The sequence below is a fragment of the Cryptomeria japonica genome, chromosome 3 (assembly GCF_030272615.1).
Source record: "Cryptomeria japonica chromosome 3, Sugi_1.0, whole genome shotgun sequence".
Lineage (NCBI taxonomy): Eukaryota > Viridiplantae > Streptophyta > Pinopsida > Cupressales > Cupressaceae > Cryptomeria > Cryptomeria japonica.
Window position 1 is genome coordinate 348,897,346 of NC_081407.1, and position 21,589 is coordinate 348,918,934.

Below are 21,589 nucleotides of genomic sequence, written 5' to 3' on the forward strand. Positions count from 1 at the left end.
TTTCTATTTTTAGATTCAGAGCTTCGAGTAAAGGTGATGTCATTTGATTTGACAGAAAAGTGCATACTCTCCTCTATATGCTAGCACCAAAGCTAACTAAACTGGCTTGCCATTTAATGAATGTGACAATGATTATATCTTTGTGTATTAATTTCTTGATATCTAAAGATTGTTTGTACATTATTTACTTTATTTTTCTTGAATGTCAAAGTTTCAATACTTGGTTGTGTTTATCATTTATACCCATCTATCTTGCAGAAATATCTCGTTTCTAAATTCCCAGAACAGAATCGCAGTAAATTGCAATAGATAAGACTTATATGGTCTGCAATAATTGTCAGTCAAGATTTGATTCTATATATTTCATGTGAATATTTGGCAAAAGGGATCTATTGAGGGAAGTGCAAACTCCTTTTTCTTCTGGAGAAAGACAGATTCTATAAATTTGTGCAAATAGAATTCTATAATATTAATATATATTAATAATATTTATTTGTTTGCCACAGGAATTACAAGTTGAAAGTTCAGTGATCAAATTTCTCATATGCTATCTCTGATCTATTATTTTGATACTTCCATCCATGCCAAGAAACAATATACATTTCTATTTCCTTTGACGTGTGAAAACTCAAATTTCAAATTGCCTTGCAAGCCTTAAAGTTACTATCAAAAACATGTATTATGATGATGGCTCATAAATTAAAGAATATTAAATTAATACGTACAATTGTGCAACAATAATCTATGGAAATGAAAAGCATCTTACAGTCTCAATCACATACAACATCTGAGTAAAATAAAAAAGTTCTGCGCTTGCAATCTTGCACACTCACGAGTTCCACATCAAAAACCTCGAACTGCTTTGAACTGAAAAAGGTGGACGGTCCTACCTGCAACAGTTGTAACCTATAAATAACACACTTCGGAACTCATGCATAGAGGATAGCAGTGTAAGTAAAAATTCTCCACTCAAAACAGCTAAAATTCCTAGATCAGAAAAGTATATGCTTGGCTTCTATGATCAAAATATTCAATTATAGAACAATAATAACACCAATATGAAAATTGCAATGCTTCTTACATTGAAATGGAGACAACCATAGCAATCTCACTTATTTGAAATGTATTAAAGGAACATGAATAACATATACAAGCCAAGATACACAGAATTTGATATTTATTCCTAAATTCTAGAGATGCAAATTGAAATGTATTAAAGGAACCTGTGCAACATATACAAACCAAGATACACAGAGTTTGATATTTGTTCCTAAATTCTAGAGATGGAACCTATGAGGCAGAAACTGGTACAAACTCAAGAAATCATCACTTACGGATTTAATTAGATTGTTCAATTACACAAGTGTTTCTTATATCAATCTGATTCTTGGATAGCAACCTAGAGCTGCTTAATTTTCCAATTCTAGGTTGGGCTGTTATAATCCTAATTGTTTAGAATTGGCTGTCTTTGTTTGAGGAGATACATCCCTATGTTCACATCCCTTACCTTATATATATTATCACTCATTTCATCTCTCTTCTCACCTCATCTCATGTTACATCAAATCTATGTATTCATTGTATTCATTGTTCTATCCGCTTTTCTTTAATATAAGAAGTTCAGAGCATAGCTTTCACTCTAGGAGAGATTTCCACTTCAATGACACCAATTTAGTTATAAATTGCAAAATCAGATTTAGTGGTAAATTACACAACTAAATTGTCCTGAAACGCTGTTCAGAATTAAGTGATAAACAGACTGTTGTTGTGTGAGGCGGACCTGGTCATAAAATTTATTAGCCAAAATTGACGGTTTTGTCATGGCAAATTAAAAAGGTGCAATGTTTTAGAAGGTCGCAACCCTTAGATTTAACAAGTTTGATTAGTAAGAACAAAACAAAACATGGAGTAGGGATAATTTAAAAAGAAAAAAGGAATATTTAACTAAAATACTTAGTATTAAAACAAACAAAAATACCAGAAAGAATATCATTCAACTTCAAATAATTGTTGAGTAGATCCGCAAGGCCTATCATACATATATAAAAATATTAGCACAATGTGTTGAGACTCTATATAAAAAAACAGGAAAGTAGTTCCTGCAGCGAACACAATCATGCTCATGCCCAACTACTAAGTCCGGATGAAGAATATTGACAAAGTTCACAAAACAGTTACGGACAAAAACATTCATGTGTGTATAAAACGAATGCCAACGTTGACCTTCCAAAGTTCAGTGGCAACACAACCTGAATCAAGTTGCTGGTTGGTGCATCAAAATCAATACCTATTAAAAGCAATGTTTTTTCAAGTTTCAGGGATAGGGAAAGTGGGAATTGGTTTCAAGAATGACACTTGTTTCTTAAATTCTGGCAATAGAAGAGGGATGATAATTAAAATAATATATAAAAATTAACATACTCGTCAGTGTAAAAGTTATTGCAATTTCCAATTTAATAAACAAGTTATATGCTAGATAGTGTATTTCTGATTTTGGTATTATTATTATGACAATAATATTATCGTCTTTCTTTTCTGCAGGTCTGAAGGAAGAACATGTATCGATTTCAATGTCTTCCTTTTCTTTTGAATGATGTATATATAGCAAGGCAGCCACGATCAAGTGGCACCTTGATCGGACATGTCTTTTAGACATGTCCGACCAAGATGTCACTTGGTCGTGACTGTCTACCGATTTACTTTGGTGTTTATGATAACTAATCGGTGCCATTAGTATATGTTAACAGATCGATATAAACAAAACCGAAATGAATCGGTATCAAAGCAAATGATAATGGATTATCAACACACCCGATAATGAATCAGTGTCAAAGCAAATGATAATGGGTTATAAACTCACCCGATAATGAATCGGTGTCAAGGCAAACAATAACAATAACTAATAGCATTATTTGCTATCAGGTTAATACCCCGATAGTATATTAATGTCTATTCATTAATGAATCGACATTAATATGCTATCGGGTTAGCATATAAGGTTAATACCCAGATAGTATATTAATGCCGATTCATTAATGAATCGACATTAATATGCTATCGGGTTACTAGCCCAATAGCATTTAGATCGACACTTAACTGTGTTAAGCAGGTCGTCAATCTTAATCCATTTTATCCAATATCAATATCATAATCAAGATCAAAGGTTACAGTCTGATAAACATATTCAGTTCGGAAAGCATAAATCAGATAATCTAATACTATAGATGAGTAGACCAAAAACAGAGGAGATTAACGAGTTAGGAAAATCTTATCTTGCAGAAGCTACCAATGCATTAACACTCCATCTTAGCTTTGGAAGATAGATAAAGTAACCTGCATCACATTTCTTTTTCCATAATGTCAATCTCTAAGAATATATATTATCTATACATATGATATGAAGTATCATCAGAACATAATATACAAATATAAAACATCACTCTAAGCATGTGACATAGAGTATCACTTAATCATGTGATATAAAACATTTATCATTTCATTATGACAAGATATCACCTAAACACGTGATATCAGTATTGCCTAAACATGCAATACTAAGGATAAACATATGGGAATGGTTAGATTCTCATCTTATCCAGGTTGTGATATGTGCACAAACATTTTATACATATATTTTATCACAACACCATCATGGCACATCCATGACATACCAGAAATCCAATCATGATAACTGGTTTAGAGAATCATAAGATCGTCACCTTATGATGTCTACATACAAGTGTTCATAATTTGAGAGATCGTCACCTCTTAGATATGAACACAGGGGGTGAAACCCAGAATGTCCCAACATGACAAAAGAAGTTTACACATTAAACATCTTATTTACAAAGCAGATTACCTTTCCATCATACCTAAACCTTTTCTGAAGTGATCAACCTTCACTCTAGAAAGTGGTTTGGTCAGAATATCTGCAGTCTGATCTCCTGTGCTAACATATTCCAGTTTGATCACATTTTTGTCTACCATGTCTCGCACATAATGGTATGGAATCTCAATATGCTTGGATCTGTCATGAAATACTGGATTTATAGAAAGCTTTATGCAGCTCTGGTTGTCACAATGAATGACAATGGGTTTCATGGGTTCACCAAATAGTCCCACAAGCAACTTCCTAAGCCATACTGCTTCTCGAGCAGCCATGGACGCTGCAATGTACTCGGCCTCAGTGGAACTCTAAGCTACAGAAGACTGTTTTCTGCTGATCCAAGATATCATGGTTGATCCTAAACTGAAGCAACACCCTGAAGTGCTTTTCCTGTCAGTCACACTCCCAGCCCAATCTGAGTCTGTAAATCCGTGTAGGTCTAGATTGACTTTCTCATATTTTAGACCAAGGTTTAGAGTACCTTGTAAGTATCTCATAATGTGTTTCACTGCAATCAAGTGAATTTCCTTAGGCTCACACATAAACTGACTTAAGGCATTGACAATGTAACAAATATCTGGCCTTGTATTCACCAGATACATCAGGGACCCAATCATCTGTCTGTAGAGTGTAGGATCAGTGGATTGTGACTCTGCTGCTGCTTCCCTAAGTTTATGTAAATTTGTTTCCATGGGAGACGTCATAGGTCTGCAGTTATGCATTCCGAATCTCTTCAAAATGTCCAAGGTATACTTTCCTTGGTTTAGTATAATATTGTCAGAATTCTGCCATACTTCCAATCCTAGGAAGTAATGAAGGAGTCCTAAGTCCTTCATATCAAATTCTTTGGATAGATCATTCTTGCATTGATCTATAAGATGATCATTTCCTGTGATTAATAAGTCATCAACATATAAAATCAACATTAGCATATCATCTTTATCTCTTTTGTAGTAGAGATTAGGATCTGCATCATTTTTATAGAAGCCTAGTCCTGAGAGATAGGTGTCAATTCTTTCATACCAAGCCTTGGGGGCCTGTTTAAGCCCATAGAGAGCTTTCTTGAGTCTACACACATGAGACTCTGCATCATGAATTTCAAACCCTTCAGGTTGCTCTAGGTAGACTTCTTTTGAGATCTCACCATTTAGAAATGTTGTCTTAACATCCATTTGGTGTACCTTCCATCCTTTTGTTGTTGCAATGGCTAATACAGCTCTCACTAATGTATACCTGGCAACGGGTGCAAAGGTTTCTTCATAGTCTATTTCCTCCCTTTGTGAGAATCCTATGGCTACAAATCTGGCCTTGTGTTTCTCAATACTGTCGTCTGCAGCATGTTTGATTTTGAATAACCATTTAGATGAAACCACAGATTTCTTGGTTGGCCTAGGAACAATCTCCCAAACATCATTTTTCATAATGGATTGATACTCTTCAAACATGGCATCCTTCCATACTTGATGTTTAAGTGCATCTGATACATTGTTTCGTTCAGATTTAGAGAGATCATTCATAAGAGCAACATAGCTAGTGAATTTATTTGGTCTTTTGCTTTCCCTGAAGGTTCCTGAAGGAGCAGCAAACTTCTGAGCTTCTGCTAAAGTCTTGGTGGCCCATAGAGGTCTTTTTTTGAGGTTTTCTCTAGGTGTGTTTGAAGTTTCACCTATGGTTTCCTCAAGATTCTCCCTCTCAAGCTCAGGAGTGGGGTCTTCTATGTTAGGAGTGGGGATATAAATTTCAGGCTCTATTGTACTTAGGGCTCTTTTGAAGGCTAAGTCTTCTTCAAAGATTACATCTCTACTAAGTTCAATATTTCTCTGACCATGTATATATATTCTATAGGCTTTGGATGTTTCGCTATATCCTACAAGTATTCCCCTTTTTCCAGAAGGTTCTAGTTTTAGTCTTTTCTCTTTAGGTACATGTATATAGACAGGACACCCAAATATCCTAAGGTGGCTGATATCTGGCTTTAGTTTGGTAAATACTTCCTCAGGAGTTTTATCTTCAAGATGTGAGTGAGGACATCTGTTTTGGATATACACAGCAGTGTTAGTTGCTTCTGCCCAAAGATTGATATTTAGATTATGATCAAGAATCATGGCTTTGGCAACTTCTACAATTGTCCTATTTTTCCTCTCAGCTACCCCATTTTGTTGAGGATTATAAGGTATTGTTAGCTCCCTCTTAATCCCTGAGTTTTTACAAAAATCTCTAAATAATTCTGATGTGTATTCCCCCCCATTATCAGTCCTTAGGGTTTTGATTTTATTACCTGAGTAGTTCTCTGTCAGTGATTTAAACTCTTTAAACCTACTAAGGATCTCTTTTGATTCTTTACACTTCAAAAAGTAGATCCAAGTTTTCCTAGAGTAGTCATCAACAAATATTACATAATACAAACATCCTCCTAGAGAGGGAGCGGACATAGGTCCACATACATCAGAATGAATTAACTCTAATACTTTGCTTGTTTTCTTAGTACTATTATGGAAGACACCCTTGATATTTTTACCTAGGGCACATCCCTTGCATGCCTCTGAATGATATTGCTGCAACTTAGGTAACCCTGTGACAAGGTTTCCCATAGATGACAAAGCTCTATAATTCAGGTGGCCTAGTCTTCTATGCCAGACCTCATTTGCATTTGTTGCTTCGTGAATCAGGGCTAGGTTGGGCTCTGTGCACAGCTCATACAAATAGCCTCGTCTTTGACCAATGACTTTAGCTTTCTTAATGGAAGAATTTTTCGGCCAAGCCAACACCTTGTTCTCCATGAAGGTTACTCTGTATCCGTTATCTTCTAGGGCTGATATGGAGACTAGATTTCTCTTGATGTCGGGGACATACAATACTCCTTCGAGTTGCAATGATATGCCTGTCTTCAGTTTGATGGTGCAGGAACCAATTCCTCTAACTGGATATGAGGAATCATATTCGATGGTTACTTCCTCTTCATTATCCTCTGTCATGGAGTCTAGCACTTCTCTAAACCCTGTAATGTGTCTGGATGAACCGCTGTCGATCACCCAGGAGTTAGACTTATTTGATGCATGGCTTGTAAGTGCTGAGTAGAGGACACAGTTCTGGGAGTTATCTTCTCTTTTAGATTTTCCTACTCTGGCAAATGGGGCTTGTTTGGCTCTCTCTGGACATTTTGCAACAAAGTGCCCAAACTTATCGCACCTATAGCATTGAATATGTGATAGGTCTCTCTTTGAAGTGTTCTTGCCTTGATGACCCTTCCTCTTCCTAAATTGTTTCTTCTTGGTTGTCTTATTTGTGTTTGTATTTAGGACTTGAAAGTCTTCATCTATGTTCTTTTGTTTTATTCCCATCTTGTTCAATCTTGATTCTTCTTGGAGACAATCGTCCCTTAATCTTTCAAACTTAGGATATTTGGACCTTGCACTGATGCCTTGGACGAATGTACTCCATCCACTAGGCAACCCATCTAGAGCAACGAGTGTTAACTCTTTGCTTTTGATCTCGTAATCCAGAGCTGCTAGTTCATCTCTTAGAGTTGATATCCACATAAAGTAGACGTTGATTGTCTCCCCCTTGTTCATGGTGATATGATTTATTTCTCGTTTTAATGCCAGAGTTCGACTTGCATTCGACATCTCAAAATGTGCTTTCAAGTGCTTTGAACATTTTATAGGCTGTCTGATGTTTTCTTATGATGGGCATTATGTTGTTTCTCACCCCATCAACTATTATTTTGATGGCTTTTTCATTTCCTTCAATCCATGCGGTTTTGTCGGGTTCATTTTCAGGTTGATCATTTTTAGTTTGAACAAATGAATCTACTTTGTTCTCTTTTAAGATCATCTGGATTCTGAACTTCCGGGCTGAAAAATCATCGCCACCTCCGAGTCTGTCTTCGAATCTGATAGCACTGGCCATTGGAGAAATGTGATGTAGTATATAACCTTGTTCTTAAATTATTCACAAAATTGAATAGCCTCAAGTTCGATCAACTTGGCTCTGATACCATGTAAAAGTTATTGCAATTTCCAATTTAATAAAAAAGTTATATGCTAGATAGTGTATTTCTGATTTTGGTATTATTATTATGACAATAATATTATCGTCTTTCTTTTTTGCAGGTCTGAAGGAAGAACATGTATCGATTTCAATGTCTTCCTTTTCTTTTGAATGATGTATATATAGCAAGGCAGCCACGATCAAGTGGCACCTTGATCGGACATGTCTTTTAGACATGTACAACCAAGATGTCACTTGGTCGTGACTGTCTACCGATTTACTTCGGTGTTTATGATAACTAATCGGTGCCATTAGTATATGTTAACAGATCGATATAAACACAACCGAAATGAATCGGTATCAAAGCAAATGATAATGGATTATCAACACACCCGATAATGAATCGGTGTCAAGGCAAACAATAACAATAACTAATAGCATTATATGTTATCAGGTTAATACCCCGATAGTATATTAATGCCGATTCATTAATGAATCGACATTAATATGCTATCGGGTTACTAGCCCAATAGCATTTAGATCGACGCTTAACTGTGTTAAGCAGGTCGTCGATCTTAATCCATTTTATCCAATATCAATATCATAATCAAGATCAAAGGTTACAGTCTGATAAACATATTCAGTTCGGAAAGCATAAATCAGACAATCTAATACTATAGATGAGTAGACCAAAAACAGAGGAGATTAACGAGTTAGGAAAATCTTATCTTGCAGAAGCTACCAATGCATTAACAGTCAGCTGTTGCTTCAAGTTAAAACATGAATGCATTCTTCATGATTATTTAGCTACTGAAGTGGATAAGGCAAAACAGAATGACTAATTTTTAAAATTATCCAATTAAGGGATAATAGAGGTGATGTTCTATTTTTTTAAGGAAAAGGTAAAAAGATGTCAGATATTTAGGGACAGACATTAATTAAACTAGAGACTTCTTCTAACATATAATCATACAATTGGACCCTTTTTGTTAATACCCTGCAATAAATATAATTTGTCAAGTTGGCTATAAACTAGAAGAGTACAATAGTGAGCAAATAAAAATGTTGACTCACTGGTGGACCAAGTTCTGGTGGAACAACTATTCTTCGCTTCCCACCTGGCCTCATTGTTCGAATACCTTCTTCGAAACCTTAATGTCAGCAAGCAACATTTGCACAGTTGTCAATCAATGTTATTCAAGATTAGTAACACAAATTTCTGAAACCCATCAAAATTACTGATCTCTTTCTTCTTTATCACCAACAAGTAAGATTTCAAGGATCTTATGCATGAGAACTTTTGATAGGTAATGATATTCATCAATGTATAGATGCTTGCCTGGAACCAATCCATTAATACCAACACGTGTCTTAGCTGGCCCACCTTGTTGATAGCTGCTATCTATTCGGCGACCTGACTCATTATATCCCTGGTAGTTAAAAACTATCTGCCAAAACACAGCAAATTTAATGTCAGCAGTCTGAACAATTATACATAATGTCATAACCCGATATCCAAAGTAACCACATTTTCATATGAACAATAATGAAATACCAAAAAAATAGCACGCAGAATAATTTCAATGGCAACAAAACAACAATTTGCAAATACATGCATGTGCGTTATAAAATAGCAATCTAAAAACCAAACAAAAAACTAGAGACCATCATCAAACTATGCTATTTTTCCAACCCAAGAAAATGCATTTAGGTAAAATGCTCAAAAAGAATAATGAGAACTGGCCTTGGTGGTTATAAGCTCAAGTGAAATTATGATCAGCATTGACATAGTCTAAGCCTTTGGCCATCTAAACACACATGACCAAGGATTGTTAAGCTGTTTCCACTGGAAAATATCTACTTTTCTAGAAATGTACAAAAACTAGCAAATACTGTTACAAAGAGGCAACACAAAAATTTGAAGCCTATAATTTTTTGAATAAGCCAAAAAGGAGACTTAAATATCATACAACTAATATAATCAAAACCATCATAAAAGAGCATGCAGGTGCAATTGAAATATAGATCAAAGAATGCAAGTAGCAGTTCTGTGCAATGTTTTTTGAATTGGACCAATGACATGAATAAATCATAGGAAACCAATCATCTTGCCTGGAGAAATATAGTAAGAATGTGCCAAATGATCCAAAAATAGAACACAATCAATTAACCTGCAATTTGTAAAAACAAAAGCATCCATTGATATCTTAAAATGTTTAAATGTCTCTGAGAATGCCAAATATCCCTAATTGGTAAAGATTCTCGAAATAAAAATGGGAGCCCCGAACCAAAAAAGAAAATGATATTCATTAATTTGTAGACCTTGATATGGCTTCTTATGTCCATAAGCCTGTGTAGCATTGATCAAAATTCAAAAGCAATGTCACTGGTTCATCCTACCTAGCCGCCAGATCTGAGTCCAATTTGTAATGGGTCTAGGAGTGGGTGCAATTCTGCAAGGGGTGCATCTGAGAGCCACACTTGGGACTGTGGGTCTGTCTCGGACAAACTTGGATGAACCCATAACAAATCCATGAGGATCCAGCCAAAGTAGAACAAAACCCACAACTTTTTTATGCTTATCCAAACTTTCTTTTTTGTTTTTTAATTCATTTTTGGCAGACTTTGACTAGGATGACCCAAAACAAATTCCTAACCCTAAAAGTGACTTGTAAAACATTTTAAAGACTAAAACAAACTAGTTTTACTTCATTGTGAAGGCAAAACAAAAAAGTCATCCATTCTTTCTTGTGATCACATGAATAGAATTGAAGATTGATTAGTGAAGGTTTCAAAGAAGTTGGTGTCAAGCCAATATGTTGCCAAGAAGATCATAGATGAAGATTTTTGGAAAAGATTAAGCTCTTTTTTTTTCTGCGTTTTTGTCTCTTGGTTTGTTTTTGTTCTTCTATAAATTTATGCTTAAAATATTAAATAAGTTAGGTTTTAAATATATTTGTTTTCATTTTTTTCAAATGTGTTGTTTATCAAATTTGTTGCCGTATGGATTGCAATGGAGCTAGTTCTAGTTCCATGGGTCAATCCCACTTCAAAATAGACCCAAATTATCCTCTTTGGAAGAAGTACGTCGATATGACATAGTGTTGGTAAACAGATTTGTCCCTTTTCTGAAATCTTAATAATTATCTTCCTTAAGCAAAGATATAACTCTGTTTTGCCCTTTATAAAAAGAAACAAACTACCAACAGTTGGATGAATTGATTAAGATTCAACCTCTACATTAGAGGGCAGCTCCTCGTATGATTTGCAATGAATTTAAAATGAAATGCTAATACTTTTTACCAGAAAGCATTGAAAGGCTTCAGCATTCATCCATCAACACAAATAAATGCCTCCAAACTAAGAGCAAAGAAATTTTTTAAAAGAATTTAATGAGAGCTCACAGACTCCAATTCACAAACATGCTCATTGTATAAATTCAAAGCATAGCAGAAGCTCAGCAATATTGAAGGCTGATCGATACTCTCTCGTGCCTCACAGGGCAAGGGGGACCAAGCAAATCAATATGTATGAGTCTTCTAACTACTAATGATAACCATGAATTGAGGAAAACACAGAGATAACTGATCATATAATGATACCATGCCCATAGCAATTTTCTCAAGAAAGATTACTAATCTTCAAACACACAGATTCAAAGACTGCATAACATAGCACTTTATTGATAATCAGCCATTCTGTTTTCAGACAATTTATAGAAAAACCAAAATATTATCTGATGTACCAAAAAAAAATCACAGTTTTTCGGAACCCTTACAAAGACAAGCTTTCCAGCTTAAGTAGCCTCCAGGCTCATAGTTTTACATAACAAAATTACATTTTACTTTAACCAAAGTTAAAGAAACCGTTTACTATAACAGGAAAGAAAACTAAATCAATAGCCACTGTGAGGCTGACACCTCATTTTTGGATTAACTATGCTTCACTGTGGCAGAAGAGGTTATGGATCTGTCCTGCTTTGCCGCAGGGCCACGCCATTCCGGGTGCGCCGCAAGAAGTTCAAGATGACCTGAAAATAAGGAAGACCAATGTGCCGAATCCTTTGCTTCCACACCTCCTTATCCATGTTCACTTGTGCCACTTTTGCCTTGTGTACCTCCAAATGATCAGAATAGACTATGAGCATCGATTCGATCCTTGCCACCTTTGAGAAGTCATCCGTGGTCAAAGATTTTGTCATCTGAATGAATTGGATTCTTTCCTGAAAAATCTTGGTCATATCCTCAACTGCCTCAATTGTCTTGGCACCGTCTTTCATGAGTTGGATGTCAATGCACTTGAGATCCTTCTGTATTGTATCGATCAAGTCTGTCAATCCTCTAAGCAATTTGGTGGATTCTTCAGGACCTTGTTTGATGATCGAGTTGCGCCACTCCACATTCTTCCTTAATACATACAATACATTATCATCCAAACTTTCTACTAGTTTTTCAGCCAAGAACTTCATCACCCCGTATTTTTGTATATCATTCATTTGCGCAAGGACTGCCACCCATTTGATTCTTTCTTTCTCCCAAGCCACCGTTTCCAGCTCTAATTCCTTGATGACAGTTTCGGCATCTTTATAAACTTTTACCACATTAACAATATAATCTGATCCCTATTGCATAATAAGATCCAACCATTTATTGAACATTTCTGTAACTACTTTGTTCCTCTGAACTTAGTCCAACATCTTCTGATTGGCTGGAGATTTGGGATCAAATGATACCGGTATCTGTGACAAAGGTTGGGGATTTGGACTATGGATGGCATTGATATACTCAGCCATCAGAGTGACAGCTTGCTTCAATTCCCTTTTGTCTTTTTCGTCCTTCCATGTTCTTGAAATTATTCTTTTTGTGGATGATTCCAAATGCTTAACATCCACAGCACACGAAGCAACTCCCAAATCTATCTTTTCAACTGTGAAATCTTCCTCAGTAGCTTTGTCTGCATCCTTCCCTGGAATTGGTTTGGCTATCTCAGTCGTCCAGTGACCTATTGCTTCATCTACTTCAAGCATTGTCTGCGTCTTGAGTTTCTTCGACTTTGATGCCTTTCCCAAACATTTGCTGACCATGTCTTCCATAGGGATTGTAATCGGCACTACACTCCATTTCTTTCCAACAGCAGCTTCCAACCATCGTGGTGCGCTTGTAGGCTCTTTAGGTGGAGGAGTTGTCTGTATATCGGGTGAAGTGACAATAACCATGGTGTTCATGGGATCTTGTCGGCTTTCCTCTTCCTTGCTCGTGTCCATTTCCTGCATTTCAGGTTCATCCAGATTCTGTGGATCCATTGTTTCCTCTATCTCTTCACTAGGGTCTAGGTCTACAACAACCTGTTTCAATATGGGCTCCCTACTCTTCTTCTTACTCCTAGACCGAGTTACTCGAGCAACTGTGAGACCTGATGGTGACTTCTTTGACCTCCTAGGTTGGATTTTTTCAACAATAGGGCTTGAAACACCTGCAACATTAACAATTTCATTAGTGGAAGAAATGGCAGATTGAGTCACAATGTGTGAATCAATTCTTAGTTCACGCGAGGACATGGGAGATCCCTCCTGAAACTTTTGGTTTCTCAACCATCTTTCTATTCTTCTCACAACATTGAAGGTTCTAGTTTGAATACTGTCATCCTCCTTTTTATTCCAATCAATTTCTGGAATTGGTTTTCCTTGAACCTCTGTGTCGAACTTAAGATCTAGGACATCTTCCCCTGTATCTTCTGATACTCCAGATATATTAATCGGAAGCTTCATCGTAATTATTTGTTGCAAAGTGAACCTTGACCACAATCTTTTCCTTACCTCATATTCATCACTGCAATTCTCCCAGTAATCCTCCAACTGAGGCTCATGGCAAAAATGGTTATCTACATTTAGGTTTTCAATGGCATAACCTCTACTGTCAAACTTTCGCCTTGCCACATATGGCTGCAGGTTCATCCTCTTGAATTCTAATTCCAGGCTCAAGGCGTCAGATACAGATTTGCAGCTATAGTATCCGAGATCAACAGGGAATACAATTCCAGACTCGCCCTTTGTTCCCAATCTCTTATCAATGTGAGCTAGCTGCCTGCTCACCTCTATAAGTACATAGCTGTCGAAAGCATACCTAGGCAGCTTGAATGGTTGACCCTCAAAACCACCTACCTGTAGGTAAGTAAACCTGGGAAATTGAATAAAGAAACTACCATATATGCTTATGAACTCCATTGCTTCAACAGACATTCTCTTGTTCACATTCCCCTGGAGCTCAAAAGTAAGTCTTCCCGCGAAGACCCCGTTCCATCTATCAATTTGCTCGACATGTCTTTGCTGCTGTAATAGGGGATAAAAATTATACACCCTCATCCCATCTACCCAAGGTTCATTAGGCAAACCAGGCCAATCCCTTGTACAAGCTAGTATGTAGAAAAGATAAGAAGACATATAAAAACCCATCATTCCCACAAAATTACTCAACCCTTCATGAAGTCTTTCTGCAATTACCTGAGACCAATCGAGATACTTGTCACCAGATAACACCACCTGGACAAAAAAGTACATCTAATCTTCCCAGTAGAAAGAATGTGAGTTTCCCTTCACCCTGTTCAGAAGTATCACAATATCCCGCACTTCTGTGATGAAGTGCTCTCTAGTCAGGGGTTTTGGCAGCCCTAACCCTCATTTCTGAACTTTTAGGAGCCAATTCCTAGCAATCACACTCCTGTACTTATTCTTCTTTTCCGAGAAGTAGGCATACGAGTTCCCAATGGTCCAGTCCTCATATTCGTCCTTGTGTGGAATTCCCATTGTCGCCATTACTGTTTCTCTGTTGATATTGACTAGCAGCTCACCATTACTAGTTCTGATGCATCTATTCTCTGTATCATACCTATTCATGCAAGCCACCACCAAATCCGGACATGGCACGACAAGTGGAAAGGCAACAGCTTCAACAAGACCGCTTTTCACTATTTTCTCCATCATTGAACCGGTTTGAGGGTTCTTGGCTCTCTCTAAGAAATCCCCTAAATCAACATGAACCAAGTGTCTTCTAGCTCTGGTAATATGTTCACTAGACACGAGGTCCGACCAAGCTTCGGCAATATTGGCCTCATACTGCCTATCTATACTTCTAACCAAGAAATTCTAAAACAAGGCAGAATTCTACTCTAACAATTTAGAGATTTTCCTCCTATACTGATAAATCTTCAGAACTTAAAGAAACACAGCTTAGGAGGATTCGTCTGAACTTACCCATTACCACCATGAAAACAGGAAACTTCCTAAGGAAATCAGAATTGGTTTTACCTTCGGTGCCTCCAATTTGCTCAAGTATGGCAGCTGCAACCCTTACAAACTATGGAAATAAATGCATACTTTCTTTTTGATCAGACGGGAAAATATCTATAAGGCCACACACGCTTCATAATGATTTACTCATGCGTGCGAAGTAACAGTGAAATGACTAAAATCTGACACCTTAATCATCCATCACTTCCGCACAAGTAGTTGATGCACTCATGATTACTTTCCATGTTTTGAATTTTAAACTGCTGAATGAGGGAATATTCCTTCTTGATGTGCCACTTTCATTATCATCAAAAAGCCTTAAAGTTAGTTTTGAAGTGAACTCATGAACCTTGAACCGTTTGACCAAAAGTTCAACGGTTCAAGTTCATTTAGGAAGTACATCAATGAATGAGCGGCACACAACAATACTGGAAACGAGCATCAACAATGATTATTAAGCAGAAGCCTTGAACCGTTTGAACCGCTTGAGATTTGGTTCAAAGTTCAAGGTCGGAAACTAACTTTAAACATAAAAACACGTGCTCGTTATACAACAATACAATGCCGCGGCTCACAACAGACATTTTGAACCTTGAACCAATTAAGGTTCACGGGTTCAAAACTCAAGACATAAAACAAAAATGCGCTTGCTCTCAGGAAGACAAAGACCACTAATGACTTTTTCCTAAAACGCGCTTTGAACCTTGAACCTATTGAACTTTTAGAAAGAGTTCAACGATTCAAGTACGAAGGAGAAGAAAAGACCCGACGGAAGTAAAGGCACAATGAGGCAACCCGCAAGTATAAACATCAAAAGGGAAAATTGCAGAGGGGACTAACACATAGCCAGCTCCAAGTGGTAGGGGTGTATTTGGATTTGCAATCAATGGAGTATCAAGTATTCAAACTCATACAATCGGGTGAAAGCCCATTTATGTGGCATAGAAAACACATCAAGTCTTGCACTAGAAATAATGGCGTGCACATAACATCAAAGCAAGAGATAGCATATATTAATGAGTAGCAATAAGTAGATGAAGTAGCAAGCCATCAAGCAAATCATCCTTTGGCAAAGAAAGGCTCTCGAAGAATAAAGCTCCTCCACACCCATCAATTTTTAAGTTGTGGTAGAAAGCCACCCATTTTTCACCATGCCCCAAGAGCAGCCTATTACAAATAAGATACCAAAGGGATTATTGGAATTGGCATTTCAAAAAATGAATCCTACGAGATTTCCAATCAACACATAGAAAGATGTATATATGCAAATGAATTGTCTTTCAATGTTGTTCATTTACCTTATTGGCAACAAATGGTGAGAAAATTTGAGGCCCCAAAAGGATGCATGAGCCCAAGTTATGAGAAGGTGCACAGTACCTTATTGGGAAAAGTCAAGCTTGTAAAAAAATAGTTGAAGCCCATAAGGGATTCATAGGCCAAGGCAGGGATACCTATTGTTACCAATGGATGGAAGAATATTAAAAATCAGTATTTGATCAATGTAATCACGTGTCTTCTAAAGGGTTAATGTTGTGAGGAGAGGTGAAGAATGGCCAATTCATTACTAACATCCTAATGACAACCATTGAGGGAGTGGGGCCGAATAATGATGGTCAAGTTCATAATGGATAACACAAAGAATTGTAGAGTGGCTAGTTTGGGGGTTGAATGTTATTCACAGATTATTTGGACACTTTATGTTGTTCACTCTCTAAGCCTTATGTTACAAAAAAATTGGCAACATAAGTGTTAGGTTTCTTGGAGCTTGAACTACAAACAAGTGGCACGGAAAAGACCTTTTAGTTCTTGCATTCATAGGGAATATCAAGTGTCACTTCCTTCTGTAGAGGTTGCTGAAGTTGAGCTACAGGCATAGCTGAAGACAAATTGAGGTTCTGCAGACATGAAAATCAGAGTGAAAGGGAAGAGTGAGAACAAAGTATTTCATAAGCATACTTAGCTTATAAAAGGGGTTAGACTATACCACAGAGTCTATATGTAGGCTGAATATTTATTGGGCTAGGTAGCATAGGCTAGCTGGGTTTCATGGAATTTTAGAGTGAACTACAGGATGTATGAATCTTCTGCATATATTATAGAATGAATTTTCCTGATTCCTCATTGTTCTTCCATGTTCTTGTGCATTCATGGCGTAACTCAAGGCAACTACTGGCCGATTGTTCATTGATCCACTCGCATTTGCAACTTCTCACTACAGGATGTATGAATCTTCTGCATATATTATAGAATGAGTTTTCCTGATTCCTCATTGTTCTTCCATGTTCTTGTGCATTCATGGTGTAACTCAAGGCAACTACTGGCCGATTGTTCATTGACCCACTCGCATTTGCAACTTCTCACCTCCCCCCTCTCATATTGTCACATCTTAACTGCATTGCCTTGTGGAGTTAATCAGTATTAATGAGTAACGTAACCTATTCCCACACAATCCTCATGCCTATAAAGAGGCTTAAGGGAGGTTTGCTCAGTCCAAATAGTGAGAAATACCAAGGGGTGACATCAAGGAAGGAAGATGTTTCAGGATACGATTAAATAACTGGTTATTCTGAAATAGTAATTTGATTCTATCAGCTTTTTCTTTGTTGGATATGCATAGTGGAAGCAGTTTGATGATCATATGGAAGATTCTTCTCCTGACCCTAGCTCAGATTCATCCAGGGGTAACGGTTACATTTAGACGAAAGCCTTGCCACATAATTGTTGGTGGCAGGGAGTAACTCCTCTTTCCATTTAAATGATTCCAGGGAGTAACTCAAGGCAACTACTGTCCGATTGTTCATTGACCCACTTGCATTTGCAACTTTCTCACCGCCCCACTCTCATATTGTCACATCTTAACTACATTGACAACATGACAACTTACCTCAATCCTGAACTGAACAAAACATACCTCCCTTCACAAGCAAAGGTTAACAACTATGACTCCTGCCAAGCTTGAAGACGACCTAACTAAGACACCTAAGCAAAGCAAAAAGTGGGGATCCCCATTTGCAATGGGGCGATGTGTGGAAATGTCGCAACAGATTGGTATTTTAATATGTATCAGATACCAGAAAACGTTTTGGTATATTTCTTTTTCTCTGTCCATGACAGCATACTATAGGTTTGTTAGTAATATACTAAAAGGCCTCAGCCAACCCTTGGTGCTATGACTTCATAGTAATATAGCTCCATTAGTAATGTTAGACACAGTCCAACATCATCAGAAGGAGCCAATCACTTTGGACAGTTTTATTGTGCAAACATTTCGCTAAATCTTCTGCATTAAGAATATGTGTATGTAAATATTTTCTCTTGGGACAAGGCCCCATAGACATAAGCACAATGGATCTAAGAAAAGGAAACAATAAAAAAATGAAAAATGATTCTCTTAATGAGATTATTCTTCCAAACAGCAATGCTTAGAATCAGATATACACACCATCAACAAAAGAAATTTTGAGTTATTAGGATCAAACCAGCCAAAATTAACTTACTCTCTCACACAATCTAGTTTTGACTATTGTTGCACCACACAATGTTGGAAATATTGTCATTGATGTCAAAGGGGCGTGGAAAAGTTTTATCATTGATGTCAAGAATAAATTAGCTGTCCAAAGATTGTTGTCATTGATATCAAAGGAAATTTCTATCAAAGAAACTCATTGCAAAATCATATTCAAGGTATGAAGGTCATCATTAGTTTCCATCCATGTATGTTGATGCTAAGAAGGAAGTTGTATGAGTTTGCAATGGCCAAAGGCCACTATTCGTACCCAAGGACGGATTTCATCTTAACAAAAGATAAAGTTTGAAGTTGAATTTATTTACTGTTAAAGAGGGCCGACCCCCTTGACATGAGTGCCCATCTTGGGCATGCAAATGAAATAAATAAAAATTAATTATTGTTACATGGGCTGGCCCCCCTTGGCTAGACACTCCCATTTGGTGTTTTCAAAATGAAAATAAATATTTTAACTTGTCTTTTGGCTGACCTCTTTGGGAGATGTAAAATAAATATTATATTAAGGAATTTGAAGCTTATTTGATAAAGAAATTTGGAGCAAAGTTGTAAAGGAATTTGGAGCAGATATGTGAAAAGGTTTGTGCAGATTTAAGAAGGAAAATATATGAAAGTGATTGCATCAAATTTGTAAAGAGCAACAAAGAGTTTGCGAAGCCCGTGAATGGGCATCATTGGGTGAATCCGAGTGTTGATAAACAGATTAAGGAAGAGTCCAATAAGCCGGAAGAGAGCTGGATAAAAATAAACTTTGATGGAGTTTCGAAAGGTAATCTGGGTCAATCAGGTATTGGGTTTGTGGCCCGGGATTGGCAAGGCAATTTTCTGGCATTTGGAGTGAAACGGATAGAGGATGGGACGAATAGCATAGCGGAGGCAATGGCGGCTTTAACTGCAATTCAGTTTGGAAAGAATATGGGCTTTTCCAAGATTCATATGGAAGGTGATTCTCTAATCATCATAAATGCAATAATAGTGTGTGTGTGTCAGGCGTGGCACTTGAACAAGGTGATCTCTGCAATTCGAAGTGAGCTGGAGTCGGTACGGCATTATCGTGTGGGTCATGTTCGGCGATCAGCTAATGACATTGCTAACACCTTGGCAAAGTGGGCGGTTGGTTTTGTAAGGGTTGGGGAAGTACGCATAGAATATTTGCGGATCATTCCCCTTGATGATTTTTGAGGTGGCTCTTGTTTTCATGAATATGCCATTAATGAAACTATAAGGGAAATTATACCTTGATGGGACGACGCTTGTGCGAAGGCCTAAAGTTGTCTTGTCATTCTCAAACCTGTCTGCAACAATTTGAGGTGGTGGAGATATCATGGAGGCGAATTTTCCTTTATACACAGACAGACCACAATCTGCTTTTTTTGGTTTAGTTTCGCTGCTAAGAATGAAGCGGCTCTTCAAAATCAAGGATAATGAATTCATCCATTTGATGGAGAGTTTGTTTGGGGAGGTTTTTTTGGGAGCGAAACACAGATTTCGCTCAAACATGGATGTGGTTACAATGGTGGTTGCATGGGGTCTTGAATTGGGTGACTCCACAAACAATGTTCTATGGATGGTGAGGTCGATTTTTGATGATGAATGGCTTGTGGGACTGGATTTGATACTTGAGTGGGCTATTCCAAGCGCGGGGTTTGATGTCAATGAGGGCTTTGAGGATCTGGAGATGGCGGAGCTGCATGAACTTGTCCCATTCATGCGTTGGCCGACGGGTTTCAACAGAGATGAGTGCCGAGCAAAGGCCATAATTGCATGGGATTCTCTAAAGAATCTCTGTTGGCGGCATTATTGTACACGGGAATAACATTAGTTAATTATGTGTAATTGTTTTGGTTAGTTGGCAACCGAGGGGTGGAAGTTGCGGTGCGACAGTTGGCGCTCGCACCCCCTCGGTACCCTTTTATACTTTGGAATGTAACTTGTAAAGGACACTTATGGATGAATAGAAGATCCGATGTACTTTGTCTGCTATTTACGACATTATTCTGCGTTATGTTCTTTATGTCTTAAGTTATTCACCCGAGAGGGCAAACATTTGGCGTCGTTGCCTAGACGAACTCGGGAACGGAAGACACGGATGGCGCACAGACATAATGGGCCTACCCGTTGGTGAAGTAAACCCGGAGGCCGACGACGCGCGGACAGAACTTTACACAGGAGAAGACACGGCAACGCGAGAATTTTCAATTTTGCTCCAGGTAGCCATTCAGACATATGTTCGACGAGAAGCGGCGGAGGCAGAAATCCCACCAAGTGCCGTGTGGACAGCGCTGGAGGTTAGCCCGGCAGTAAACCGGTTAATGAACCACCTCCCCCGGCTGCTTGCACAGGCATCGCTGGCACAGCGGGCCCACCTGGAGGAGATTGCCCAGGAAGAGCGACGACAACAAATCCTGCAACGCTACGAAGAGAACAGCCGACGGGACACGGAAAGAGATGGTGCCAGGCCAGGAGGGAATTGAACCGTGAACTTCTTATTTTCAAATAAAAGTGTCATTGACACGAGTTGTACTTGAGTAGATGAATTAATAAAGACATGTTTTGATTTAAGAATTTAGAGTTATGGAAATGTGAGACAATTAATGCCAAACCTATTGAATAAAGATAGGAATAGAAAACCGGAAACGAACGAGTGGGAGGCCGCGCAGAGGGCTTTGATTCTGGAGCAGCAAGTAGAACGTAGACGGAGGCTGAGGCAACTTGCCGAAGGACGACCTGCCGAAGGGGGGCCCGAGGGGAACCAAGGAGGTGCCACGGAAGGTGCAGAGGCCGACGGAAATTTCTACGCGTCGCCAGATCATCGTAGGACGCGGAGCCACGAAGAATTTCTAGAAGAAACAAGGTTACAGCGAAATCTAGTCGAGGAGACTCGGGATCAGTTTAGGAACTTATC

General features: G+C 37.9%; 1 protein-coding gene across 2 annotated transcripts in view; it reads right to left on the bottom strand.

Moving 5' to 3' along the window:
* Positions 1-462: 462 nt before the first annotated feature.
* Positions 463-21,589, bottom strand: part of LOC131076509 (peptidyl-prolyl cis-trans isomerase FKBP20-2, chloroplastic) — a 64,762-nt gene continuing 43,635 nt past the window's right edge. For both annotated transcript variants that reach the window (XM_058013737.2, XM_058013736.2), the window contains 3 exons: positions 9,216-9,324; positions 8,951-9,027; positions 463-890 (listed from right to left, as the gene is read on the bottom strand). In XM_058013737.2, coding sequence (XP_057869720.2) covers positions 771-890; positions 8,951-9,027; positions 9,216-9,324 — 306 coding nt within the window. In that variant the 3' untranslated portion in view covers positions 463-770. The remainder of the gene's footprint in view (positions 891-8,950; positions 9,028-9,215; positions 9,325-21,589) is intronic.